Source organism: Lagopus muta, chromosome 3 (genome assembly GCF_023343835.1).
Source record: "Lagopus muta isolate bLagMut1 chromosome 3, bLagMut1 primary, whole genome shotgun sequence".
NCBI classification, from domain to species: domain Eukaryota; kingdom Metazoa; phylum Chordata; class Aves; order Galliformes; family Phasianidae; genus Lagopus; species Lagopus muta.
In genome coordinates, this window is record NC_064435.1 from 92,015,452 (window position 1) to 92,039,226 (window position 23,775).

At 38.6% G+C, this 23,775-nt stretch overlaps 1 protein-coding gene across 1 annotated transcript in view; it reads right to left on the reverse strand.

Moving 5' to 3' along the window:
* ADCY1 (adenylate cyclase 1) overlaps nucleotides 1–23,775 on the reverse strand; it is a 153,949-nt gene that overhangs the window by 104,567 nt on the left and 25,607 nt on the right. Inside the window, exon 2 of the mRNA XM_048939798.1 lies at nucleotides 6,220–6,369. Coding sequence (XP_048795755.1) covers nucleotides 6,220–6,369 — 150 coding nt within the window. The remainder of the gene's footprint in view (nucleotides 1–6,219; nucleotides 6,370–23,775) is intronic.

The following is a 23,775-nucleotide window of genomic DNA, read 5'->3' on the forward strand; positions in this document are numbered from 1 at the left end:
TTCTCCCACCCACAGCCTGTCTCTATGTTTAGGAGAGTCCCCAGAAGGGTTCCTAATACATTTCCTGCCTCTTTCTCCAAATGAAGATCATCCTGCCTACTTTGAATGCCATTATAATTCTTATTTTACTTCTTCTTCCAAAGACACATTCTGAAAGTCCTTTTGAAAATTTTGTGTTGATACACAATCATTTTATTCATCTCCCCAGACAACACTATCCACCCTAAAACTACATTTTATTTCTACTGTACAAAATAATTTATTTTGACATCTGCATGGGAAATGACTGCAATAGATTTTCCAGTTCCTTTAGTAACCTGTAAATCCTTTATGAACACACTCTTGCATCACCATCATGTGTTTCAGCAGTGATGACAGAAAGGTGAAGAACAAGCTACCTTCTGGACAGGACAACTAGGCGTAAATGTCACATCATGAAACGAAGAGTGTCTAGATCAGCTCATCTCCATGAATTGGCTTACGGGGGTGACAATGTTGTTGAAATAGACTTTTGTAGCTTAGAATTTACTCTGAGAAACTATATTAATGAGCTTTTTGTATCTGTTGTAGTTAGTAATAAATAGGAGCCAGTACTTTTGGAGTAACCTACATTTTATTGTAATTCTTAAATGGAAAGTGTCACAACATTTAATTTTTTCTCGTCAGTGAAGACATGTACTCAGCCCTGGTGAGGCCATACCTTGAGTATTGTTTTCAGTTTTTGGCCCCTCACTACAAGAAAGACGTCACGACCCCGGAGCATGTCCAGGAAAGGACAACAATCTGGTGAAGGGTCTGGAGCACAAGCCTAATGAGTAAGAACTGAGGGAACAGGAATGTGCAGTCTGGGGAAGAGGAGGCTTTGGGGAGGCCTTATTACTCTCAACAACTATGTGAAGGGAGGATGTGGTGAGTTGGGGGTCAGACTCTTCTCCCACGTAACTAGTGATAGGACTAGAGGGAATGGACTCAAGTTGTGCTAGGGGAGATTCAGGCTGCATGTTAGGAAATACTTCTCCAAAAGAGTGGTCAGGCACTGGAACAGGCTGCCCAGGCAAGTGGTGGAGTCACAATCCCTGGAAGTATTCAAGAAACATTTAGATGTTGTACCAAGGGATGTGATTTATTGGGAAATATTGGTGATAGGTAGATGGTTAGACTGGATGACCTTGGAGGTCTTCTCCGAACTTGGTGACTCTGTGATTCTACGATGCTTTGATTGAAGTGGCTCAGGTAGATCTGTACTGGCAACATAAGGGTAAAATATTTCTAGCTCAGTGGGCGCATGATATGTCAGGCCATTGAGAAAAATATGCAACATGAAGACGGGCTCAGGATCATGGTGTGGATTTGACTCATGGACACTTTTGCACAGGTTACTCACGAATGTCGAAGTTGTGTAATTAAGCAATCCAAATAGATGAAGCCTCTTTGTTAGGGACGATAATGGATGAAATATAAATATGGGAAGGCCTGGCAGGTGGATTTTATTAGACTCTGACAAAGACACAATGGCAAGTGCAGTGTACTTACAATAGTGGAATCGACAACAGCATGTTCAGAAACAGGATGGGTAAAACAGTCTGGCTTATTCCTGCTTTGGGTGAAGGTAAAGCCCATTTATGAGATGGGTTTTGTTGAAGGACTTGAGTGGTGGGTGATATGGGCAGATGTGGAAGTCTAGCATATATCTCAAGGGAATTTGATGTTGGATTAGAACAGTCAATAATTTGAGATGTATATTAGCTGCTAAATAGTACTGCATATCATCATTACTATAAATGCTATACACCTTATTAATGGCATAACAGTAAGAATTACTCAAGTTAAAGAAGAATTAATTATAACAGAAATAGAACTGGATTCAGTGTGCAACAATCCAAAACCGTGCATGATCACCCCTGTCCTTAACGACTATTATAACAGATGGAGCCCAAAGTCATGGACTAAATGAACTCCACTGACAATTTAGAGGGATGGCCTATAGAATATGTGAATGATATCTGCATGTGTGTATTATAAGGTAAGATAGGTGATGGTAATTTATGGGTATGTATGGAAAAGTATGGAATCTAAGCATGATGTAAATTTTAAGGAATAAAGGGTGGGTATTGTCTCCTGGTTTAGGCTGATTCAGAGTTTTTGCTTACATATTGTCTGCTACGATGCAACAGTTTGGCTTCAGAAGAAAAACAATTTTGATAACATACCAGTTAACTTAGTTGTTTCTGAGCAGGATGTTTCAGCTTTTCAGCTTCCCTTACTGTTCTGCCTCAGTCTTCACTGGCAGTCAGGATTCTAATATTTCTCACGTCCCTGAGCCCTGCAGCCCTAAACCTCTAGGTGGGAACTGGGGCAGTAAATCCTCCCCCAGCTATAAGGGCCGAGCAAGTCTGAGACCACCTCATGAGACTGAAAGTGTACAAGTCTATGGGCTGGATGGCTGCATCCCAGGGTTCTGAAGGAGCTGGCTGAGGTGGCTGCCGAGCCGCTCTCCATAATTTTTGAAAAGTCATGGCTGTCAGGTGGAGGCTGTAAACAAGCAGTGTCCCACAGGGCTCTGTCTTGGGACCAGTGCTCTTTAACATCTTAATCAATGACATTGATGAGGGAATTGAGTGCACTCTCAGCAAGTTTGCTGATGGCACCAAGCTGAGTGGTGCAGTTGACATGGGGGAAGGAAGAGATGCCATTCAGAGGGACCTCAACAGGCTTGAAAGGTGGGCCTGGGTGATTCTAATGAGCAATCAAGTGCAACTTTAGTTTTGCACTTGGGCTGGAAGAATCCCAGGCATTTATACAGACTGGAAGGAGCAGCCTTTGAGAATAGCCCTTCAGAGAAGGACCTGGGGGGCCTGATGGATGAAAAACGTAACATAAGCCAGCAGTGTGCTCTTGCAGCTCGGAACACAAATGGTATCCTGGGCTCCATCAGAAGAAGGGTGACCAGCAGGGACAGGGAGGTGATTTCCCTCCCTACTCTGCTCTTGTGAGGCCCCATCTGGAGTACTGTGTCCAAGTCTGGCGCCCCCAGTACAAGAAAGACAGAGAGCTGTTGGAGAGGGTCCAGAGGAGAGCCACAAAGATTATCAGAGGGCTGGAGCAGCTCCCCTACGAAGACAGGCTGAGGGAGCTGGGCTTGTTTCAGCCTGGAGAAAAAAAGGCTGTGGGTGACCTAATTGCGGCTTTTCAGTACCTAAAGGGAGCCTACAAACAGGAGGGCAGTCAACTCTTTGAAAGGGTTGATAACAACAGGACAAGGGGAAATGGTTTTAAGTTGAGGGAGGGGAGATTTAGGTTGGATGTCAGGGGGAAGTTCTTTACAGAGAGTGGTGAGGTGCTGGAACAGGTTGCCCAGAGAGGCTGTAGATGCCCCATCCATCCCTGGAGGTGTTCAAGGCTAGGTTGAATGGGTCCCTGGGCAGCCTGATCTAGTACTAAATGTGGAAGTTGGTGGCCTTGTCTGTGGCAGGGGTGTTGGAGATTCATGATCCTTGAAGTCCCTTCCAACCTTGGCCATTCTGTGATTCTGTGCCGGAGAGGGAGTCTGAGGGGGCACTAGGAGTTAGGAGATGACACACACACACAGCAACAACTGAAAATAGTGGGGACAGCTTCTTCTGGGGGACCAGCTGGGAGTCTTTCAGATGGTGATGAGCAGTTGCTTCTGCATTACTTGCTTTGTACGTATACATGGGCTGCTCTGAAAGTAATGTCTTCTATGTTATTATACTGGCCCACAATATCAGAGTCAGGAATTGGTAATATAGCAGTAGAAGTTGAATCCTCCTGCCAATTTTCTGTTACATTTTGTTGCATACAACATATGGTAGAAGAGAGGCAGTCTGATTAAATAGTATCTGACATGGAAGTGCGTATGAAGCAAATGTGTGTAACTGAACTCCTACTTACTATAAACTTACTACTACTACTACTTACTAAACTTACTACTAAACTTACTACTAATGATTCCCAAATGAAAAGAGTACTGTAAGTAGGACACAGAGGAAGAAATTTCACTTCCAGCCGTGGCATCAGTCTTATACAAGCAACACTTTAACTCCAGGAAGCTGTTCATGTTCAAAAGCCAAGAGTTTGTTCTTTCCATTCTCATTAGAAACTTGCACAGATGTATCAGGGAAAGGTTTTAGTGGTTTTGATTACAATTCTCAATATAAAAAGGCAATGATATTTAGATCAGAGCATTTGAAAGAGAAAAGGAAGTCTGATTTAAAAAAAAAAATCTGCCCATTTTAATACGTGACATTTTGTTCAGAAAATAAAAACACAGGAATTAATACAGATACTGAAAAAGGTCAGTAAAGTCTAATCTTCTGGAGAACCTTCGAATATTGGTAAGAAACTGGAAAACTGGTCTACACTAAACCATGGCAATTGCATATTAATTCTGTAGCCTGTAATCAAGTAAATCTTGCATGAGTTTTGTAAGTATTGTAAAAGCATCCATTGAAGGTATTTCAGTGGTACTTCTGACAGCTAGTTTGTGTACTTTATCACTGCACCAAGTATTATGGTACCCCATAAAGTCAGTTTCATATATGTGGGAAAAAAATATATTCCCTTCACTGACCTCTGCACTCCACTGGAAAATAATTTATAGTATTCCTCTGGTATAAAATAAACAATAATAGTAATGATGTGTAATTTTTTGCTTTCTTGTTTCTATATGCATGGATAAAAGATTAGACACACGACTAATGTTCTACATACAGGAAAAAAACAACCAAACATCTGATATGTGATTTTCATGTGGGATGCCAGAAGTGGGTTTTCAAATGAACAAACGGGATTTAGACAACTGTTTGCCATTACATTTCAATTCTGGTGCATTTATACCTTTGAAAATCTGCTGTTTTGGATTACAAAAGCCCAGAATCAGAACTACAGACTCTGACATTAATACTGCTTTTCAACAGACGCCAAACAGATAAAACTGTTCAAAGAATACGTCTGCTGATGTTCAGGTCATAAAAATATGACCTGAATTCACCAAATCCCCATCAGAACAGTACTTTTGCACCATCATTTCAGCACAGGAAATTGGAACTGAAGGATGGTGTGTGAAGCACGCATTCTGAGAACCTTGAGGTCTTCTAGAACAAGGTTTGAGTACCACTTAACTTCTCCACTGGCATAAATTATTAAAGTTCCACAGAAGTCAATGAAAGAATATATATGAAGACTTCTCCGAAAGTAAAAGTTCCTATTTTATTATGTTGGCCCATTGTGGTGGTATGGAAGTAGAGGCCGAACCTTCCTGATAATACTCTGTAAAATTTTGTTGCCAAGTGACAGATGACAGCAGAGGGGCAGTCTGACAAATTGCTATCTGTAATGGTTATGCATGCGAAGCAAAGATTTGTAAGTCCTCCACATGGAAAACCTTGCACTCATTGTCATTCCCTGGTACTTCTTGAATGTTTATGGAGGCCAAACAGTGAAGTAGTGGGCAGTGTGTTTCAGCAATAGTGAAAATGATAGTGGTGACATGTGCTAGTGCAGATTTTTTGCAAGCACAACATGCAGACTCTTGTTCATCATCGATGAAAGCATGTAGCTGTTGGTGCTGACTATGTTGAAAAATAGTGTTTTTTAGCTGGGAATGTTCTCTATCAAATAGTGCTATTTGTGTTCTTTGTATCTGTTGTAGTTTCCATGGAAATAAATAAAGGCTGCTACTATCAGAGAACTTGTGCATTTAGTCTACAGTGGATTTCTATTGCCACACAGACAGAAAATAAGAGTTGCCCAAAGTTTTCAGAATTAACAGATTTTGATGGATTCAAGATTTGAATCTGGGAGTATCACGTGAACAGCAAGATCTTCAGTATAGCAGTTTTTTCATTCTTTCCAAATTTGATTGGAACACTTCTCCACATGACAGAGACAACTTTCCTTCTTATGTGTTATAAATGTAAACTAGGTATAGCACACATGTAGGAGAGGAATTTTTACAGCTTAGCTAACACACACACACAATAATATCCTTGAAGGGAAAAGAAAGGAAAAAAAATGGTGGTGAAGAGCAAAGCACATGTGCGTACTAGGGATGAAGAGATGAAGTAGGCACAGGAGGCAGCATGCTTTTTTCACAGTGCAAGCATACACACTCCCTACCATTCGCTCAGGAGTAGTGTCCTGACCTGTGTTTCATGGAACTACAACAACCTCAGAAGAAACAAAGAGGAAAAAACTGACCTGTTTTTCATTTTCATCCTCCAGCCTCAGCCTGTCCTCTATGCAGTTCCTGGCCTGAAGGAACGCCTTCCTCTGAGCCCTTTCCGTCAAGATCCTCACAAAGACTCCATACAAATTTACACTGACAAAAAGAATTGCATTGGCCACAAGCTGTAAGAGAGAAAGAAAAAAATAATAATATTTTAAAATACAGATTTATTTTACATTTCTACTCAGCAAAATAAACTTTAAAGGAAATAACCCTCTTTACAATTCTGACTTGCTAGTGATGTCACTGAAATCCCTTCACATATCCCAACTGCAGAGGAGCTATAATAACAAGTCCAGACAGATAACATTGCACAATACAGAATTTCTTAGTTCCTGAGTTTAAGTTCTCTTATGATGATTCGTAGGTTATTAATTTTGTTCAGCATCAATTCCTACATCAGTCCATCTGGTAAGAATGCGTTTCAGCACTTGCTTAATTGCATGATGCTCACAATACAGCAGCTATTTTCCTATGCCTTTACAATTTAGGGAAACTATTGTCACTTTTTTACATTTGAGAAGTGAGGCATTATCAAAATCTGTATTTCAAAACCTATTCCTAGGTATCTATTCCTAGATATTCCAAGCTTTCATACTGTATACTTTGCATATGGAAAATATTTTTTGTTTGCATCCTCACTGTTAGAGAATGCACTATACTTCTGAAGAAGTCTCCCCAAAATACTATTGATGCCATTGTGTGGTGTACCTCCTAGAAAATGTCAAGTGCTTTCAAATGATACACAAAATGCTTGCACCATTTACATAAGCCTATGCTCACAGGTATGCACTGAAACAATTAAATATTTTGGAATTATTTCTATAAGCAATGCTTTGAAGAACAACACCTAAATGACTTAATAGTCCTGCTGATTTTGTACTTTTTAAAACTTTTTTGCAATATGTGAGAAAAATTAATTAATGTAAATAACACTAGCCTGCACGCCACCTCCTTATTCAGGACAATCCCATCCAGATTTTTCACTTCATCTCCGATTTCTGAAACCTTGATACTTTTATAGAATAATGATAACGAAAACTCATATTACATAAGTCTCTTTAGATGGTGAATTCTGCAAAGCAGTGTTTGTTTAGAAAGGGGGCAGTAAGTTCTATCTACCAACTATCTTTTCAGTCTTATTCTCCATATTTACTGTAGTCACTACCACAGAATCTTGATGAGGATTCATGGGGCTCATGAATTTCCAAAATTTCAGAATTCAGTGGGCACTTATATTGGCCAAGGTGTACCATAAGAAGAACAAAGAAAAACATTAAAGTAACATCTGAAAGTCCTGTGCAACTAAAATTGTTCGTTAAGACCATATAAATGACATATATTTCTAAATTTGAAGGGTACACTTCAAACTAGTACAGCTCTACTCTTGTATGCCTTGCCAGTGTAAGTTAAAGTGCGCTCATATTTGCAATGCACAATGAGTCTCGCTATTTGACCATCAAAATCAATTAAAAAAAAATAAATCATTCACATCACTATGGAAAATGCTTACTAACTTTCATAATGTTGTTTTACAGATGAGCATCAGATTATAATTCAGATAATATAAAGATTCAAAATGGCATGCAGAAACTTGTTGCTGATTTGAAGAACCTTTGGGAAATGTTTCCCACAAAAGTAATAAAGATATTTGTCATGTGTACCTAATGGCAGTATATATCTAGAATGATCTCCATATAATGAGGTGCATTAAAGATTCCCTATGAATGGGTTTTCCAGATTTTCATTCACTCTGTCTTAAATCACAGAATCATAGAATTGCTTAGGTTGGGAAAGACACTCAAGAACACCGAGACCAACATCAACCTAATTGTACTACCCTAACTCTAACAACCCTCCCCTAAATCATGTCCCTGAGCACCACATCCAAATGGTTTTTAAAAACATTCAGGGATGGTGAGTCAACTACCTCCCTCTGGGAAGCCTATTCCAGTGCTTAACAACACTGTGTAAAGAAGTTTGTCCCGATATACAACCTAAACTTACCCTGGTGCAACTTGAGGCCATTTCCCCTCATTCTGTCACCTGTCACCAGTGAGAAGAGACCAACCCCACTCTCGCTGTAATCACCTTTCAGATATTGGAAGAGAGCAGTAAGGTCTCCTCTCAGCCTGCTCTACCCCAGATTAAACAGCCCCACTTCCTTCAGTCTCTCCTCACAGGCCATATTCTCCAAGCCCTTCACCAGCCTTGTTGCCCTTCTTTGGACCTGCTGCAGCACCTCAGTGTCCGTTCTGTACTGAGGTGCCCAAAACTGAACACAGTACTTGAGGCCTCACCAGTGCCAGGGGCAGGATGACTTCCCTGGTGCTACTCACCACACCATTCCTGATCCAAGCCAGAATGCCATTGGCCTTCTTGGCCACCTGGGCACTCTGCTGGCTTATATTTAGTCAACTGTCCATCAGTACACCAAGGTCCCTTTCCATCAGGCAGTTTTCCAGCCACTCCTCCCCAACCCTGTAGGGTTGCCTGGGGTTGTTATGACCAAAATGCAGGACCCGATGCTTGGCCCTATTGAAACTCATCCAGTTTGCCTTGGCCCATCAATTCCCAGTTTATCCAGGCCTTCTGTAGTGCTTTTCTCCCCTCTGGCAGATCAACACTCCCTCCCAACTTGGTGCCATCTGCAAACTTACTGAGGGTGCACTCAATCCCCTCATCAAGATTGTTAATAAAGATGTTAAATAGAAGTGGCCCCATACTGAGCCCTGGAGGACACCACTTGTGACTGGCCACCAACTGGATTTAATTCCACTGACTACAACTCTCTGGGCCCAGCCATCCAGCCAGTGTTTCCCTCAGTACATCCATCCAAACCATGGGCAGCCAGCTTCTCCATGAGTCTGTGACAGGGGGGCACAGGCCCAGGAAACAAGGAGTGACAAAAGGGTGAAGAAAAATAAAAAAAGAAGGGGTACTAACAGTTTGTCACATGATCTGGCCAGCCCCGGTCTCACAGCAGGGCATACCATGGGCTGTGCTCTGCAGGAGGGTGGCGAGGGGGAAGGGCAGAGAGCAATTAGATGGCTTTAACAAAAGAAACACACCTGCAATGATCTGATGAGGAACAGTAATTACTAAATTTAACCAAATCAAACAAAAGGAGAGAGAAGAGTACCCAAAATGCAAGGAAAGCATGTGCCCTTCTCCACAGCCAGCTGAGCCAGCCCCAAGAAAGAGAGAGATGCCTGGGGTCCTGTCCAGAGCTCCACCTCACTTCCTTTTCAAACAAAGTCCTCTGGGGATGCCACTCCTCCCCTCAGAATATTCAAAATGCCCATAAGATGCAGTAAACAGAACCAGAATATTAATTCTTTAACTCCCACTGGTTCACATGATGTTCTGGTGTGGAATACTGACAACAAAAAAATAACCAAACCACAACAGGGGGACAGTGTCAAAGGCTTTACTGAACTCCAGGTAGTCCACATCAACAGCCTTGCCTTCATCCGCTAAGCGGGTCATCTTGTCATAGATTTATATCAAATTTGTCAAGCAGGATATACCATTCATGAACCCATCCTGACTGGGCCTGATTGACATTTAATTGATCCATGATGGCTCCCAAGATTATCCATTCCACAACCTTCTCTAGCACTGTTAGCCAGGATTGAAGGATAATAGAGAGTGGCTTGGCAACCACATTTGCCAACTCCCTCAGCACTCTAGGGTGCAATCCATTTGGCCCCATGGACTTAAAACTGTCCAGCTTTTGAAGCAGGTTCAAAATCATTTCCTCATGGATTATGCAGAGCCTATTCTGTTCCCCATCACTGTCTTCCAGCAAAAGGGGCTGGGGCTGGGGCTGGGTTCCCAGGGAGTAACTAGTCTTACTATTACAGACTGAGGCAAAGAAGGCATTAAGTACCTCAGCATTAACCTGATCCTTGGTCACTATGTTCCCCTCTGCATCACTTCTTTCTTCATTCTTTGTAATTATAAACTAAGAGGACATCAACAGATTCTCTTCAAACATTCTTACCAAAAACAATAAAAGCAAATGATATCCTGCAACAAGACAAGGGATCTATGTCGAGCATTAGTACTTTATTTCTCCCTGGTGAATATACATGTAAAAATTTGAAGATGAAAAGCAATATACAAACTGATTTTTTCATGATTCAGATGAGTATAAACAGTGGGCAGTTCCTATTGTGCTTTATTTAGCTTCAACACACGAATCTGTTTGAGGCATATCAATTTTCAGTAGAAGTTAAATATCAGTAAAATGAAATTTCTGTAGAAATTCCAATTGAACCCTATTTTTTGAGACATGAATTGCCTCAAAAACTGCACTTGCCTTCTCTCTGGATTTTATGCTGAAATGTAGTGACAACAATGTATAGTAAAGCTAAATCTTAAAGCTAAAGCTAAATCTGGAATTTGTAAAGGCCACTTTCAAGGGGAATAGACTGAGAACAGGTCTGATAAACAGTCAGGAGTTATAGACAATGCAATTGCTTGATATTGCCCCTATTCAAAGCAGTTGTTAATAGCACAGTATTCAGAAATAATACTACATTTACGTGTAAGAGTGACTCATATAATAAATAATTACTTCTAAAAAAATTGGTCAACTTGGTTTCTAGCCTTCAGCTGGGAGCAGATTATGTATTTTAGCAATCTGTCAACTGTTCTGAGATTATTATGGTTTCTCTCAAGCAATGATGATCATCTGAACTGGAGTAAACAGTGGATTGCTGTAACCATGCATCCACCTTCAGACTCAGCAGGGTAAGTTCCCATGTGCTTTGAGTAGTTTAAGATAAAACAGGGGGTTAGCTGTCAGCTCTGGCCTGCAGGGAATTATGAAATAAAGCAAGTAAAAGATTAATAGATTTCAGAATGTGAGAAAAGAAAGTAGGGCAGACTGTCTCCTGCGATAATAATTCTTCTCCACAACACTTTTTCTTACTTACTACTTTTTCCCCTGTTGCAAACTACCTACCATTCTGTCTGTAATTTTTCCGAATATAAGCCACTTTCATGGTCCCTTTCATTTTAATGTGTTAATGCATTAGTACCACCCTATACTGATACATACATGTATGTGTAACATAAACTTTATCTGACATAACTGAAAGAAAGACTGAGAGACAAGCTTCTAACATTTTTGAAGAGATATTAAAGTATCCAAAGATGCTGAAATATCAAGGAATTTCATTTTAAGCCTTTCATACATTATTCACCATATGCTCAGTATTAAAAAAAGAGTGCTCTTCAGATTTTACCATCATCTCCTATTCACATAAATACTGAAGAAATAGTTTATTTAACATAACACAACTGAAATTTCTTTCAAACTGTTACCCGTAGTTGCTGAGGTTACAGATTAGCCAAAATAACAAAAGTTTAGGGATGTGAAAGACATTTATCTGCTTTTTGTTGCTATGACTGAATCTCACACTGTGCATGTGTGGACCTCCAGAGGATATAAACAAAGGCAGAATTCTGACACTGAGAGATAGTCTGTGAAGAGGGACTAGCAGCTTCAGCAGGTACTTCCACAAAATTTCTGTCCCTCTTGCTTTTAGTTCATTGACTTTCTTGGGTCTCAAGTTAGTTTTGTTAAGGAGTTTGGTAGAGAATGCCAACACGCACTCCATCAAGTAGACAAATTCTGCAGGTAAGAAGTATGCAAAATACGCACACCTACAAAAGGATCAAAAAGCTCAATTAATGGTCTACTTTTTCTAATACTCATCTCCCATTTCTTGAGTAACTCTTTGAAGATTCTGTCAACCCTGAAAGCAAGACTCTTACGTGTTCTTGTTCTCTCTCAAACAAGTGTGAATACTTCTACAAACACACTGTTTGCCTTCACACAAAATGCTGCTTCCTCAACAGTCTAATTCTGCTGTGAGATGAAGTTGCTTTTTCTGTTTGTCTCACAAAATTGCCTACTGTGGCTAATTCACAAAGGTGTGTAAGATTTATGCATGCCTCAAAAAACTTTTTTTACAAAGTAAAATTCATGTGAATGGATAGTGAAATGCCCAATTGAAATAGACTAGACAAGAAATATAAATTACCAGATAAGAAACTTCATTCTGTTTTCTAAAAGCTGGGTTTGTGATGTGTGTAAAATTAGATAACTAATTTCAATAGTTACTACTCTCAAGATTAAGCCCTTCTTAATTGAAGAGCTAATACCAATAGCCACCTTATCCTCAGCAGCATGAGCTCCATAGTGTCCCATAAAATAAAGGAGAGTGGACCAGGCTGAACTTTGCAGAAAATAAATAAATAAATAAAACAAGATCAAGATTGTTCCTGTATGTTTTTACCCACAGATACGTGATAAGACTAAAAGTGTAGAAGGCCTGAGTTCTATTGCCAGTTTTTCTGTTGATTGAATTCTTTTACAATTAATTTCTGTGCCACTGTTGTATCTATTATACAGACAATGTAACATTCTGTCAAAATAGTCTGAGAGATATGGCAGTGAAATACATTACTGTACAATAGGAATGTATTGTGATGCCAGTCTCTAAGGAAAAGTCATGAACAGCTTACTAAACTGTGTCAGTTCTTCCTCCATTAGAACTGCTAAATGACAAAACAAGACTGTGTTGTTTTTTAAAATTGTTGATAACGTAATTTCTTAGATTTAAACAAAAATCATTTCTCTTTTCCCTGCTATGGTAAATGTTAGCATTATACCAGTGGTTGATTTACAGCACAAGATTGCACAGAAGAGAATGCACAGTTGATTCTTGATCTCGACATAGCTTTCTTAAATAACTGACTCAACTCACTTTGCAACCTTTTGAGAATACTTAATCACTACACCTACTTTCTCCTTTTGTTGAAGTGACAAAGACCTGCTCCTTAGCTCTTGACTGCATCTCAAAAAGCATGCCCTGGTGCCAGGAGTCAGCTAAACAAATTATCTCCAGATTAAACAAACAAATTCCTTTTTTGAATAAACAGTCCTCCCTTACTTCTATTATTTTTTGTCCTAGTTACTTCATGCCACCTACTAAGAAAAAAAAACGTTATGCTATTCTGCATGGTTTACTTCTCCCCTTCTGATCTACAGCATACCCTAAGAGGGTATTACTGACAATTAAGTTCAGGCAAGCCAACTTTATTTTAATATTAGAAATATTTCCATATGTTATTCCAGATATAGATAAAAAATTTCACACATCAAGAAACTCTCTCCAAAGCTAACAGAAGTACTGGAGCTATTGTGGACAGAAAATAATATTCTTCAGATATAGTGAAGCCAAAACGACTACCCACTCATCCCCAGTATCATTTATTAATCACTCATTAAAAATTAGTAAAGCATACGCATGTGTGAGAAACTGGCTGATTTGCATGGTTTTCACTGAAAGAGAAGCTGTCAAATACAATACAATATTTCAGGTGTAGCTTTCTCTTGCTGTTGTATTGTGCTATTGCATTTGAGCATGTAAGGTCCAGAGGAGGATCATACACCTTAAATGTAATTTCATGATCTCTGTCACTTCCATCTGAGAAAATCAAGACTCAATAGTCTGCCCAGAAAAAAGTCAAACTATTCTTGAAAATTGGCTTATATGTCATATCCCACAGATTTGTCCACACTAAGGGAAGAAAATGTTTCTTATGCTTCTTTCCTGAGTTTGCTCTTACACTCTTCTAATAGCGGATTGTAAGTCACCATAAAACAAACAAGCTCTCAGTTCTGTGCTTTGGAGTGGATTGTTACCGTTTGGGGATTTTTGGTCAATGTAATTGTTCTCAAGCATTAAAAATATTTTCTAGCAACCACAAATGAATACATCACAAAAATCATTTGAAATAATTTCTACAGAAATTATGGCCTGCTTATTTTTATTAATTTTTGCATATTCTTTGCCAGGCGGTCAGTCCCTGAAGCTGTGCTGCATCAAACAAAAATGTGTAGCTCCCCCCCCTTACTGCATTTGTTAGAATAATGCTATGTTGTGGAATTACAACATAGTACAGAAAGCTGTTTGCATTTAATATATGCAACACGTGATTTGTTTCCAAGACTTGTTTCCACACAATAATCCATCAGAACATCTCAATATATACAATTTTCTTTAAAAGCTGCAGTATCTAAATACTTGAGGGGCTACACAATCCAAACTAGTTTTAAGCCTTCTGTGGGACTAGTGTTGCTAGGCAACCAGTCCTTTAGATCTTAAATGCAATTTTTCTACGTTTCAGTCTTATCCATGACTGAGGAATGGGTTGTAGCAGCCTCACTCTGGCTCCTGCCTGCTGTAGACAGGAAGCATTTCTTATCTACTGTACAGCTGTCAGACATAAAATGAGGCCATGATATCAGTTCAGCAAAGAGCACTACATTTTTAGATCGTTTCTGTAACAATCCAGAAGGAAGAGAGCCTAGTCTGAGTGCAATAGTTTCATTCCCAGGCTTCCAAACATGCTTGTTTCACAGCTGACTATGCCATCAGAACTGCTTCATGCTCCTGCGGCACGGCTTGGTTGTGTTACTAACCATAAAACATACTCCATAAAGTGTCTCCTACAGAATCCATTTTATTGAATACTGGTAACCATGTATTGAGCTCCTGCACATTCTAATAGCTGTACTGCATTTCCATATTTTCCCTAAGGATTTCACAGTATTCAGCTGCAGTTTTCAAAGGGCACCTGTACAAAGCTCTGCCAATATACAGCAATGGGAAACCAAGCCTTAGTCAGAAAGTAGTCATTTTTCTGGTCAGTGACAGAGTTGATTACAAAGCATCATCTTCCATGTCCCAGTCTCGCTCTCTAGCAATTCGTATTCATTCTTGTCAAGTGTAGGAGCTGTGACACCAAGCTTGTGCTGTACACAAGCTACTTCTTTGGATTTTTTTTTTGTTTTTTTTTTGTTTGTTTGTTTCCAATTTAGCTTCAGAGGACTTCGTCAAGACTTTGTCTGAGAATCTGGGAGAAAATCATGGCTACAAGCAGGTTCCCAAGGCATTGTACATCAGTTAGGCGTGGAGAAAATCAGTACAAGGTAAGTTCAAGCAGCTGTCCAAATGTTATACCGTATTGAATTCATCACTAGGAAATGACATTGAAATACACTATTTTAGAATATACAGAGCAAAATCTGAATTAATTATCTTGACCCAAGCAGTGTTAGGTTCACCATTCTTATATGGATCAATGGTCCACCATTTTTATACGGATCAATGGACCTCAAATTTCTTCTTGTTACTATAAAAGTTTCGCCCAAAATATCTAGAAGTATGCAGTAGTCTTCTAACAATTCACCTGCAAATTAAAATGAATTACTATACTGTAAAGCTGTCACTCACTGCCAAAAAATCCGGTTCTTTTTCTGATAAATGAAAGCAGCCAGAAATAAAAAAAGGATAAACTGTGTATGCTGTTGCTCTGGCTGTCTGTGTACTGCTATGTGAAAATACGATTGCATTAGCATGAAACTGATCTCAGTAAGTTTCCCTTCTGCCAGACAGATCTACTGCTGGACCTAACAAATATATTCATTTTTTTTTCTCTTTTCTCCTCTCCATGCAGATATTTGAAATAGTTGATAAATGATGTCACCTCTGTTCAAATGTCCTTAAAACATGAATACATTCGCCTTGAGGAAACTATGTTCTACTAGACTGAGTCCATTTACTCTTCTTCTGTTGTGCTTTACAGCCTGCAAGACAAGCTTTACAATAAGCTATCTCTGCAGATAAAAACATTTTCACTCTGCATGTACATTTAATCTGTAGTATCTTCTTTCAGCGTTGGCACTTGAGAGCTTTAATATTCACAAATTTGAAAAACAATCATTTAACAGAAAAGATAGAAAATGTTAGCCATTTTCTTATTCAAATTTGAAAATTATTCTCTTTTTTGCAAAGAGAATCCAGTTTTATAATGTCATAACCAACTGATCAAGATACTGACACACTTCAAATTATTGACTGTTCTCACACAGCATCAAATCACCTTGAGGTACACAATGGATACACCTATGCTTCCACATTACCCACCATATGCACCCAGGTCCTTAAGTAAAAGCAATCCCATTAATAGGCTTGCCTTTGCCTGAGGCAGGAATAATCCTGACTGTCTTGCTCAGCATGTTCGTTTTATGCACCACTCTGACTTCATCCACTTGTACAGTATGTAGGAAGTTTGATTGGGCAGGATCAACTCCTTTGGCAGACCCCTGAGTGTTGATTAATCAGGTGTCTTGCTAAATGTGTGCCCCAATCTTTGAATGTCCCAGCACCTTTTGCTCTCTATGTAGTCTTTAACAGTCCATTGTATTATTCAGCTTTTTCTGGAGGCTGGTACATGACAGAGGATGTGATATATCCACTTAATGCCATGCTCTGATACTTTCCCACAACGCAATAAGACCCATCGGTAACAAAGCATATTTCTTCTCTTTTTCTGGCAGTTTATTATACAGTTGAGCCTCTTCGGCACGTGTCACCTCCTGCACTGGTGATGTTCCAAAATCTTTGCCTTTGGGCAAGTCCATAATCATTCTAAAACTCCTAGATAACTGAGATTCTTTATTCAAGTCTGTTGTGTGATCAGTGTGATCCACTTACTCCATGTAACATCAGTTGCATGATGTGAAGAGATGACACTCCCTTTGGACATCCAGCTCAGCACAGGCAGTCAGCATGCCAAGAGAAGCTATGCTTCGGTACCAACCACATCCAAAGCAGCTTGGATACAGTATCTCTGCTGCCAGAATCTTTTTTTTCTTTCAGTTGGAATATAATAGGCCTTGGATCTTCTATATCCTTGACTCCAAAACACTAAGGGTTGATCTCAAGTCTCCTCTCAGGCATTCTGCCAGAGGCTCCAGGTAGGACCATTCTCTTCCCCTTGACGTTGCTGAATAGTGTTGAACAGAGATTGGTAGACATGGGCCAGGTTCCAGCATGCTGCAGTGATTTGTGCTTCTCTAGAACTGCCAGGGAGACAGCACAGCAGTTCCAGAAATTCTACTAATTTTGCAGGTTTCTGCAGTTGTTCAGATGTGAACTTCCAAACCACCAGGGGTGGCCATCACTCTATGCACCTGTCCACAGCTTTCCATACTCTCTGACACTCTATCTTGCCTCAGGGCAGATCTCTGGGTGCTAATCTCAAATAACTGCTTAATCTTAGACATAAAGTGACACACATTCATGACGCACAGTCATAAGAGCACGTTGGTTTGAGCATCCAACGGATACTCAAATATTCTCAAGAACTATTGTAACTAATTTAGGGAAAGAAGGAAAAATGAAAGAGAAAGGAAGGCTGAGGAACTTCTGGAAAATGTTCTCTCCTGTCTCATCCGTAACCTGGCTCCCTGAGGTGACAAAGTGAAGAGTATGATTACAAATAGCATCCACTATGGTTTCCAAAGTTTATAGGTTATTGCAATGCTGAATTCCCACACCACATTAGTTAATTCACTACCAATTTTATGATAAGTCAAGGCCACAGAGTATATAGAAAATAAAAACCTTAATCTAAACCTTAACAGGCTGCCCAGAGAGGTTGTGGATGCCCCGTCTTTGGAGGTGTTCAAGACCAGGTTGGATGTGGCCCTGGGCAGCCTGGTTTAGCATTAAACATGGAGGTTGGTGGCCCTGCATGTGGCAGGGGGGTTGGAGATTCATGATCCTTGAGGTCCCTTCCAACCCTGGCTATTCTGTGATTCTGTGTAATCCCCAGATATGACAAACAACGCAGCAAGGAATCTAAGCAGCAAGCAAGGTGCTACACAGTATATTTCCATGAGAAGACTCACGAAGATCTCAATAAATAGTGGAAAAATTAGCACAGAGACAAATAATCAAACTATCTCAACACTCTGTTTTAACATGCTCTAGTCGGTTCTGCTGTTATCTCAACCCTTCGTGGCCCAGATTGGGTTCCAAAACAACCATTGTGGTTTAACCTGGTTTGACTTTGCAGATGGCTAAGCACTGTACCATCATTCACACCCTTCCCCCATCTACCTAGTGGTATGAGAGAGAGAATTAAAAAAAAAAAGAAAAAAAAAAAAAAAAACAGTAGAACTTGTGGGTTGAGATAAAATGATTTGCTAAAATAGAGAAAAGGAAATAGATGATAGCTACGACTACATATATATATATATATATATATATATATATATATATATATATATATATATATATATATATATATATATGCAGATGACAAGTGATGCTCAGGCAGTTGCTTACCACTCACCCATGGATGTCCAGATAGCTCCCAGCACTGGAAGATGAGCCCCCACCCCTTTCAAAACTCTCCTTCTGCATGATGTCACATGGTACGGAATGTCCCTTTGATCACTCTAAGTCAGCTGTCCTGAGTTTGTCCGCTCCCAACTGCTTGCACCATCCCAACCTCTTAGTGGAAGCTGAGAAAACTGGAATTGCCTTGGCTCTGTACAACACTGCTTAGCAAATTTGTGGGTAATCAACATTGTTCTCCTAAAACCAAAACATAGTGTTATACCAGACACTTTGAAGAAAACCGATTCTGTCTCAGCTGAAACTAAGACTGCATGAATGAGAGATGTCTTTCTATGTGTTGGTTTCCTTTTTTATCTTTTTATCCTTTTCTACCATAATACTCAGAACTCTTCTAAACTTTCATTTCAACAGTGACAGTCCTCCATACTACAAATAGTTTGATGGCTCTATTCTCTGCTCTGAATGTTAGTTACGGTTGACTTACAGCTGTCCAACAAATTAAGGATGCAATCTTTAGAAAAAGGTGGTATTTTCATTTTTTGTATAAGAGATAACTACAGAATTTCATTCTCTAGAATGGTTTAACTGAATTATTGAGAATTCTGAAGATAACAGAGGAAAACAAAAGTTTATTTTTCATTCTGCTTCATAACAAATGAGAAAGGGAAGACAATGTTCTAAGAACCAAATCAAGATGTTCTCTGTTTGAAAAAGAAGAATCTATTCCAAATATTGAAAAGTCATGTTTTGTCATATTACTTACTTAACTGCACACAAACAATTTTTAACAGTTTGCTAACCATATATACATGTACATGCATTTTTTTTTACTAGAAGAAACTAAGAAATACTATATGTAAAATGAGATGTGTACTTTCCAACAGTCCTTTATTTTTGCTTTCTTCAGGCGTAGGCTTTGCAAGTTCATTATCTGTCAGCTTGGAAAGAGGTAATGCTAAGGAGCTGATGCCAATATTATGAGCATTTTAGAAAAAGTTGGCTACACTGGAAAAGTTGACTGATGGGTCAGGCTCAAACTGATGTAGTAAATGGGATTACATCAGGCTGGTGTCCAGTTGTTAACCATTTTACGTCTCATTCCTCTTTATGCTTTCATCAGTGACTTTCACTAGTAAAAGTACACTAAAAGTAAGTGTACAACACTTAATTGGAAGGAGTTGTTGACTTCTTTGGAGGTAGAGAGGCTTTGCCAAAAGATCTTGACAAACTAGGGAGGTGAACTATGATTAACTGCAGGAAGTTTAACAAGAACCAGTGCTGAATTCTGCAATGGGGACATGGCAACCCTGAATATGTGTACAGACTGGGATGAAAGGCTGAAGAACAACCCTGCAGAAAGGGATCTGGGCATTCTGGCTGAAAGCAAGTTGAATAGTTGAGTCTACAGTGTGCTCTGGATGTCAAAAAGACCAGCTGTTTCCTGGGGTGCATCTGGGAGAGCATCCCAGCTCTCCCAGCTAGGGAGGCGATTGTCCTGCTCTGCACTGGCACAACCTTATCAGAATTGAGACAAGAGGGGCTTTTGTTTGTATATTTTGCCTTTCTTTTTAGTACAGCAAAAATAGAGATTACCTTTTTAAAATGATCCACTATTTTCTCTGTTTCACAGGACTTGTATCATGAAGACTGTACAGGTATGAAAAGAGTTAGAAAGTATATTGCAGAAACATACTGAATTGTGCTAAATGTAGATGTATTTGGAAAAAAAAATAAAATGGGCTTGTAATTAAAGCAAATATTGCATGTTGATCATACCATATATTTATGAGGAAGCTAAAATATGCAAGGAAGTTTGGGAGGTCATTGTTTCTCCAGGTACAAGCTTATCTACTTACAGAATGATTTAAGTTTTAAACACCAGTTCATCTGATAATTTGTCAGTCATTTAAATATTTTCTAACATCTCCTGAATTATCTATAAAAAAGTAAATCAGTCTATATGGGATGACACTAAAAACAATCTTGGAAGTCACACATCTGTAAAAGGTCATTTAAAAAAGAGAATTTGTAATATTAATTTAAAACTTCATAATAATTTAGCAGGTAGTTATTATAGATAGTTAATATGTCCAGACCAGAAGTGAAGGTACTAAAATATAAATTCACATTACATTACAATCTCTCAATTTTTCTCTTTTCTTTTCCTCTCTCTAGGCTTAAGAATAAAAATAGATATGAAAAATACATTCTTGCAACAACACCAAAATTTTAGTTATATTCATTTTTTGTGACTCTAAAAAAATGCACATATTTGATTATTCTTATCAGTTTTGCTTTACTGCTATTTCTAGTTAATAACACTCTTTAAAAAAAGTTTCTGATATGAATATTGCAATAAAGAAAATCTTCTTGCATCAAATATTTAAAAATATATATATATATTGTCCAGGTTCTGAGGCAAATCAGCCCCAAATCCACTGATAAACTATCCACACCATCTATTCACAACCCCTTTTTAAGAACTCCCAACCCACACAAACAGATTTATTAGGGATAGTTATTCTTCCTTCAGAAATAAATAGCTTTGCTCTGATACTAATTCCCTCTATGAAGTCACCTGAAATACTAACTTTAAAGAGTATGGCTTCAAACACTGTGTTGTGGGGGTACTTGAAAGTTCATCTGATAGAATGAATTTAATGCAGATTCTTAAGACACTGAATTAGTAGCAACTGCAGAGACTTTTGAAACAAGATGAGCTTGTGCAAACAGAAAGAACTTCATATAAATAAAAAAAGGGTCAAAACAGAACTAATAAATGGGTAGGTTTTGACAAGGTGGAAGACCACACAGTTCAAGAGTACCCATCATTTTTCTGATGATGTAAGGAAATAGTATTTAAACTAAGGATAGCTGCAAGGAAAAACAATGAGGAGCAGCTTGATCCAATTAAATTCTATATAACCCAAGGACAGAAAGAAGGCAGATGACCAAATGAGTATTTAAATGCAAATATATGAAGAGGAAAATGGAAAGAGCTAAAACTGATTACTGACTTAGAACTCTCATCTTACAAGTACACTAAAAAGAAAATAATCTGTGGAACACTCCATTTTCAAAGTGCAAAGCACATGGGGAAGAAATAAGAGACAATACCACATGAGGAATGCTATGCATTAAAAGAAGCACGCAGCACAACAAGTTGAATAGGTTAGCTGTCTTAAAACATAGAAGAATCTCCATGGATTACAATTTGATACTTACATGGGAAAATCACATGCTTTTGTACAGTGCAGCTGTACATGTGCTATCACAGCCTGAAAGGGATGATTGAGGGAGGATTGCTCCCCTCGGAACTCAGAGATGATGTCCTTGCAGAATACCCAGTTATTCACATGCAGACATGGTAACTATTACATTGGGGCAAGAAACTAAGGCAAATTTTTAGATCTCATAAATGACTGCTCCCTGAAGCATCTCACCAAGGAATCACAAGGAAAAGATTCACTCCTTACTATGTTTCTAAGCTCTTTTCTAGTACAAGAAAGAACAAATTAAAAATAAAAATAAAAAATAGAAAGAAAAAAAGAAAAAATGAAAAAGAGAAAACCTACAGTACTTAATTTCAGAAGGATAAAACATTTTTATAAGAAATACACCGTGTCTTCTGACTAAGACTGAATTGTCTGTAAAAGAGATTTTAAACTGTAACAGTACAGTTTCTCTGCATGAGAGATTTAAATTGTCTCTTTAAAGGAGATCATCCTTTCAGGTGCAATACTGTTGTGGTCACACTGATTGATCACTTGCATGGATTCTGTAAGCAATACACTGTGTCTTTGTTAGTACTACCACACACAAGTGAATGGGGAGCAGGACTGAGGTGTAGCAAGGCACCTGAGCCAGCTAAAGCAGTGACTTCTGTGGTACAACTTTCCCTTTTGATGTTGCGCCAATGAATGAGCAAGAATAGTTACCCACTGAACTGGCTCTGGGAATTCTTTAAAAATTATATTTTTCTTTCACCTCTTGAAATCACATTTTTCAACAATAAGCAACATGAAATAAACTACGGCATTGAAATTTGTTCCAGCTAACTAAATATAATACATGGAGATGTCAAAAATATTTGTAATAAAACATAAACACTTGGCCATAGTAATTTCCCATGGGAGGCCAGTAACGATTATGAAGATGCTGATTTTGAAAGTGCATACAGTTTTAAGTATTTATTTATAATTATAATTATATAATAATATGCTTATTTAAGTATAAGTATTAAGTAACATATTTAAGTTACAATGGCAAAAGTATATGGAAAAGGGCTTCAAATATCAAGGCTATTTAACACCACAGGTACAAAACAGCAAAAAATAACAATAAACAAACAAACAAAAAGACACACAAAAGCAAAGGAACAAAAAAAAAAGACCCAACCCTAATATTCTTTGCTAAGTCTCAGCTCTGATGAGAATATCCAGTTCAGGAAAATAACTCAGGTTCTGCTTAAGATTAACAATATCTGCATTCTGATCTATACATCAGTCTCAGAAATCTGGTCCCCAAACCACACATCCCTCATCCATTACGCCTACGTAAAAAGAAACGTCAGAGAAATACCTCCAACTTCCAAACTGAGGTAAACTTTGGACCAGATGCAGCATCTGCCCATTGTCTGCAGATGTGGAAAGTTTGAGATCCACTGCACTGGAAACATATGGTTTCCAGCTGCTCCTGGTAGTTGCTAAAAGCTCTTCTGAGAGGTCCCAAATACACAGTAAAGTGGTTCATTAGAAAGAGAAAGAATAGTCTGTACCACAGTTAACAATTATTTAAGCAAGCAGAGGTGTGTTCCAAAGCCTGCAGCAGAATGCTTTCAGAAGCTGCACAGAATCAGAGAACAAAGGAGAAAAACTTAACAACATTTCTGTTAAAGTTATCGATGTTCCAGGGAAGAAAATACAGAGAAAAGGTGTTAGGTTTTCAGGATTTTTTTTTTTCGCCTCTAGATGAAAGCAATGGGATTTTTTTTACAGGAATATATTACAAGGGACAATGTGACTGAGTCTAGCGCAGAAAAAAATTAAAGAGTAATATATTATTTCTGCACATAAATTCTCTAAATATTTCAAACCATTGTTATGAATTATATATGCATGAAGTTCCATATTGATAAAAGTGGGTCAAACCATAAACAGTAAAATTTATGATTATTTTTCCAGGACAAAACATTGAAGATGCATAAAATGTAGACACAAGTATTTTAAAGTTACAGAGACTGCCTTCAAATCTGTTGCCAAAAAGCTGCAAAAGACACAGCTACAAACATGCACA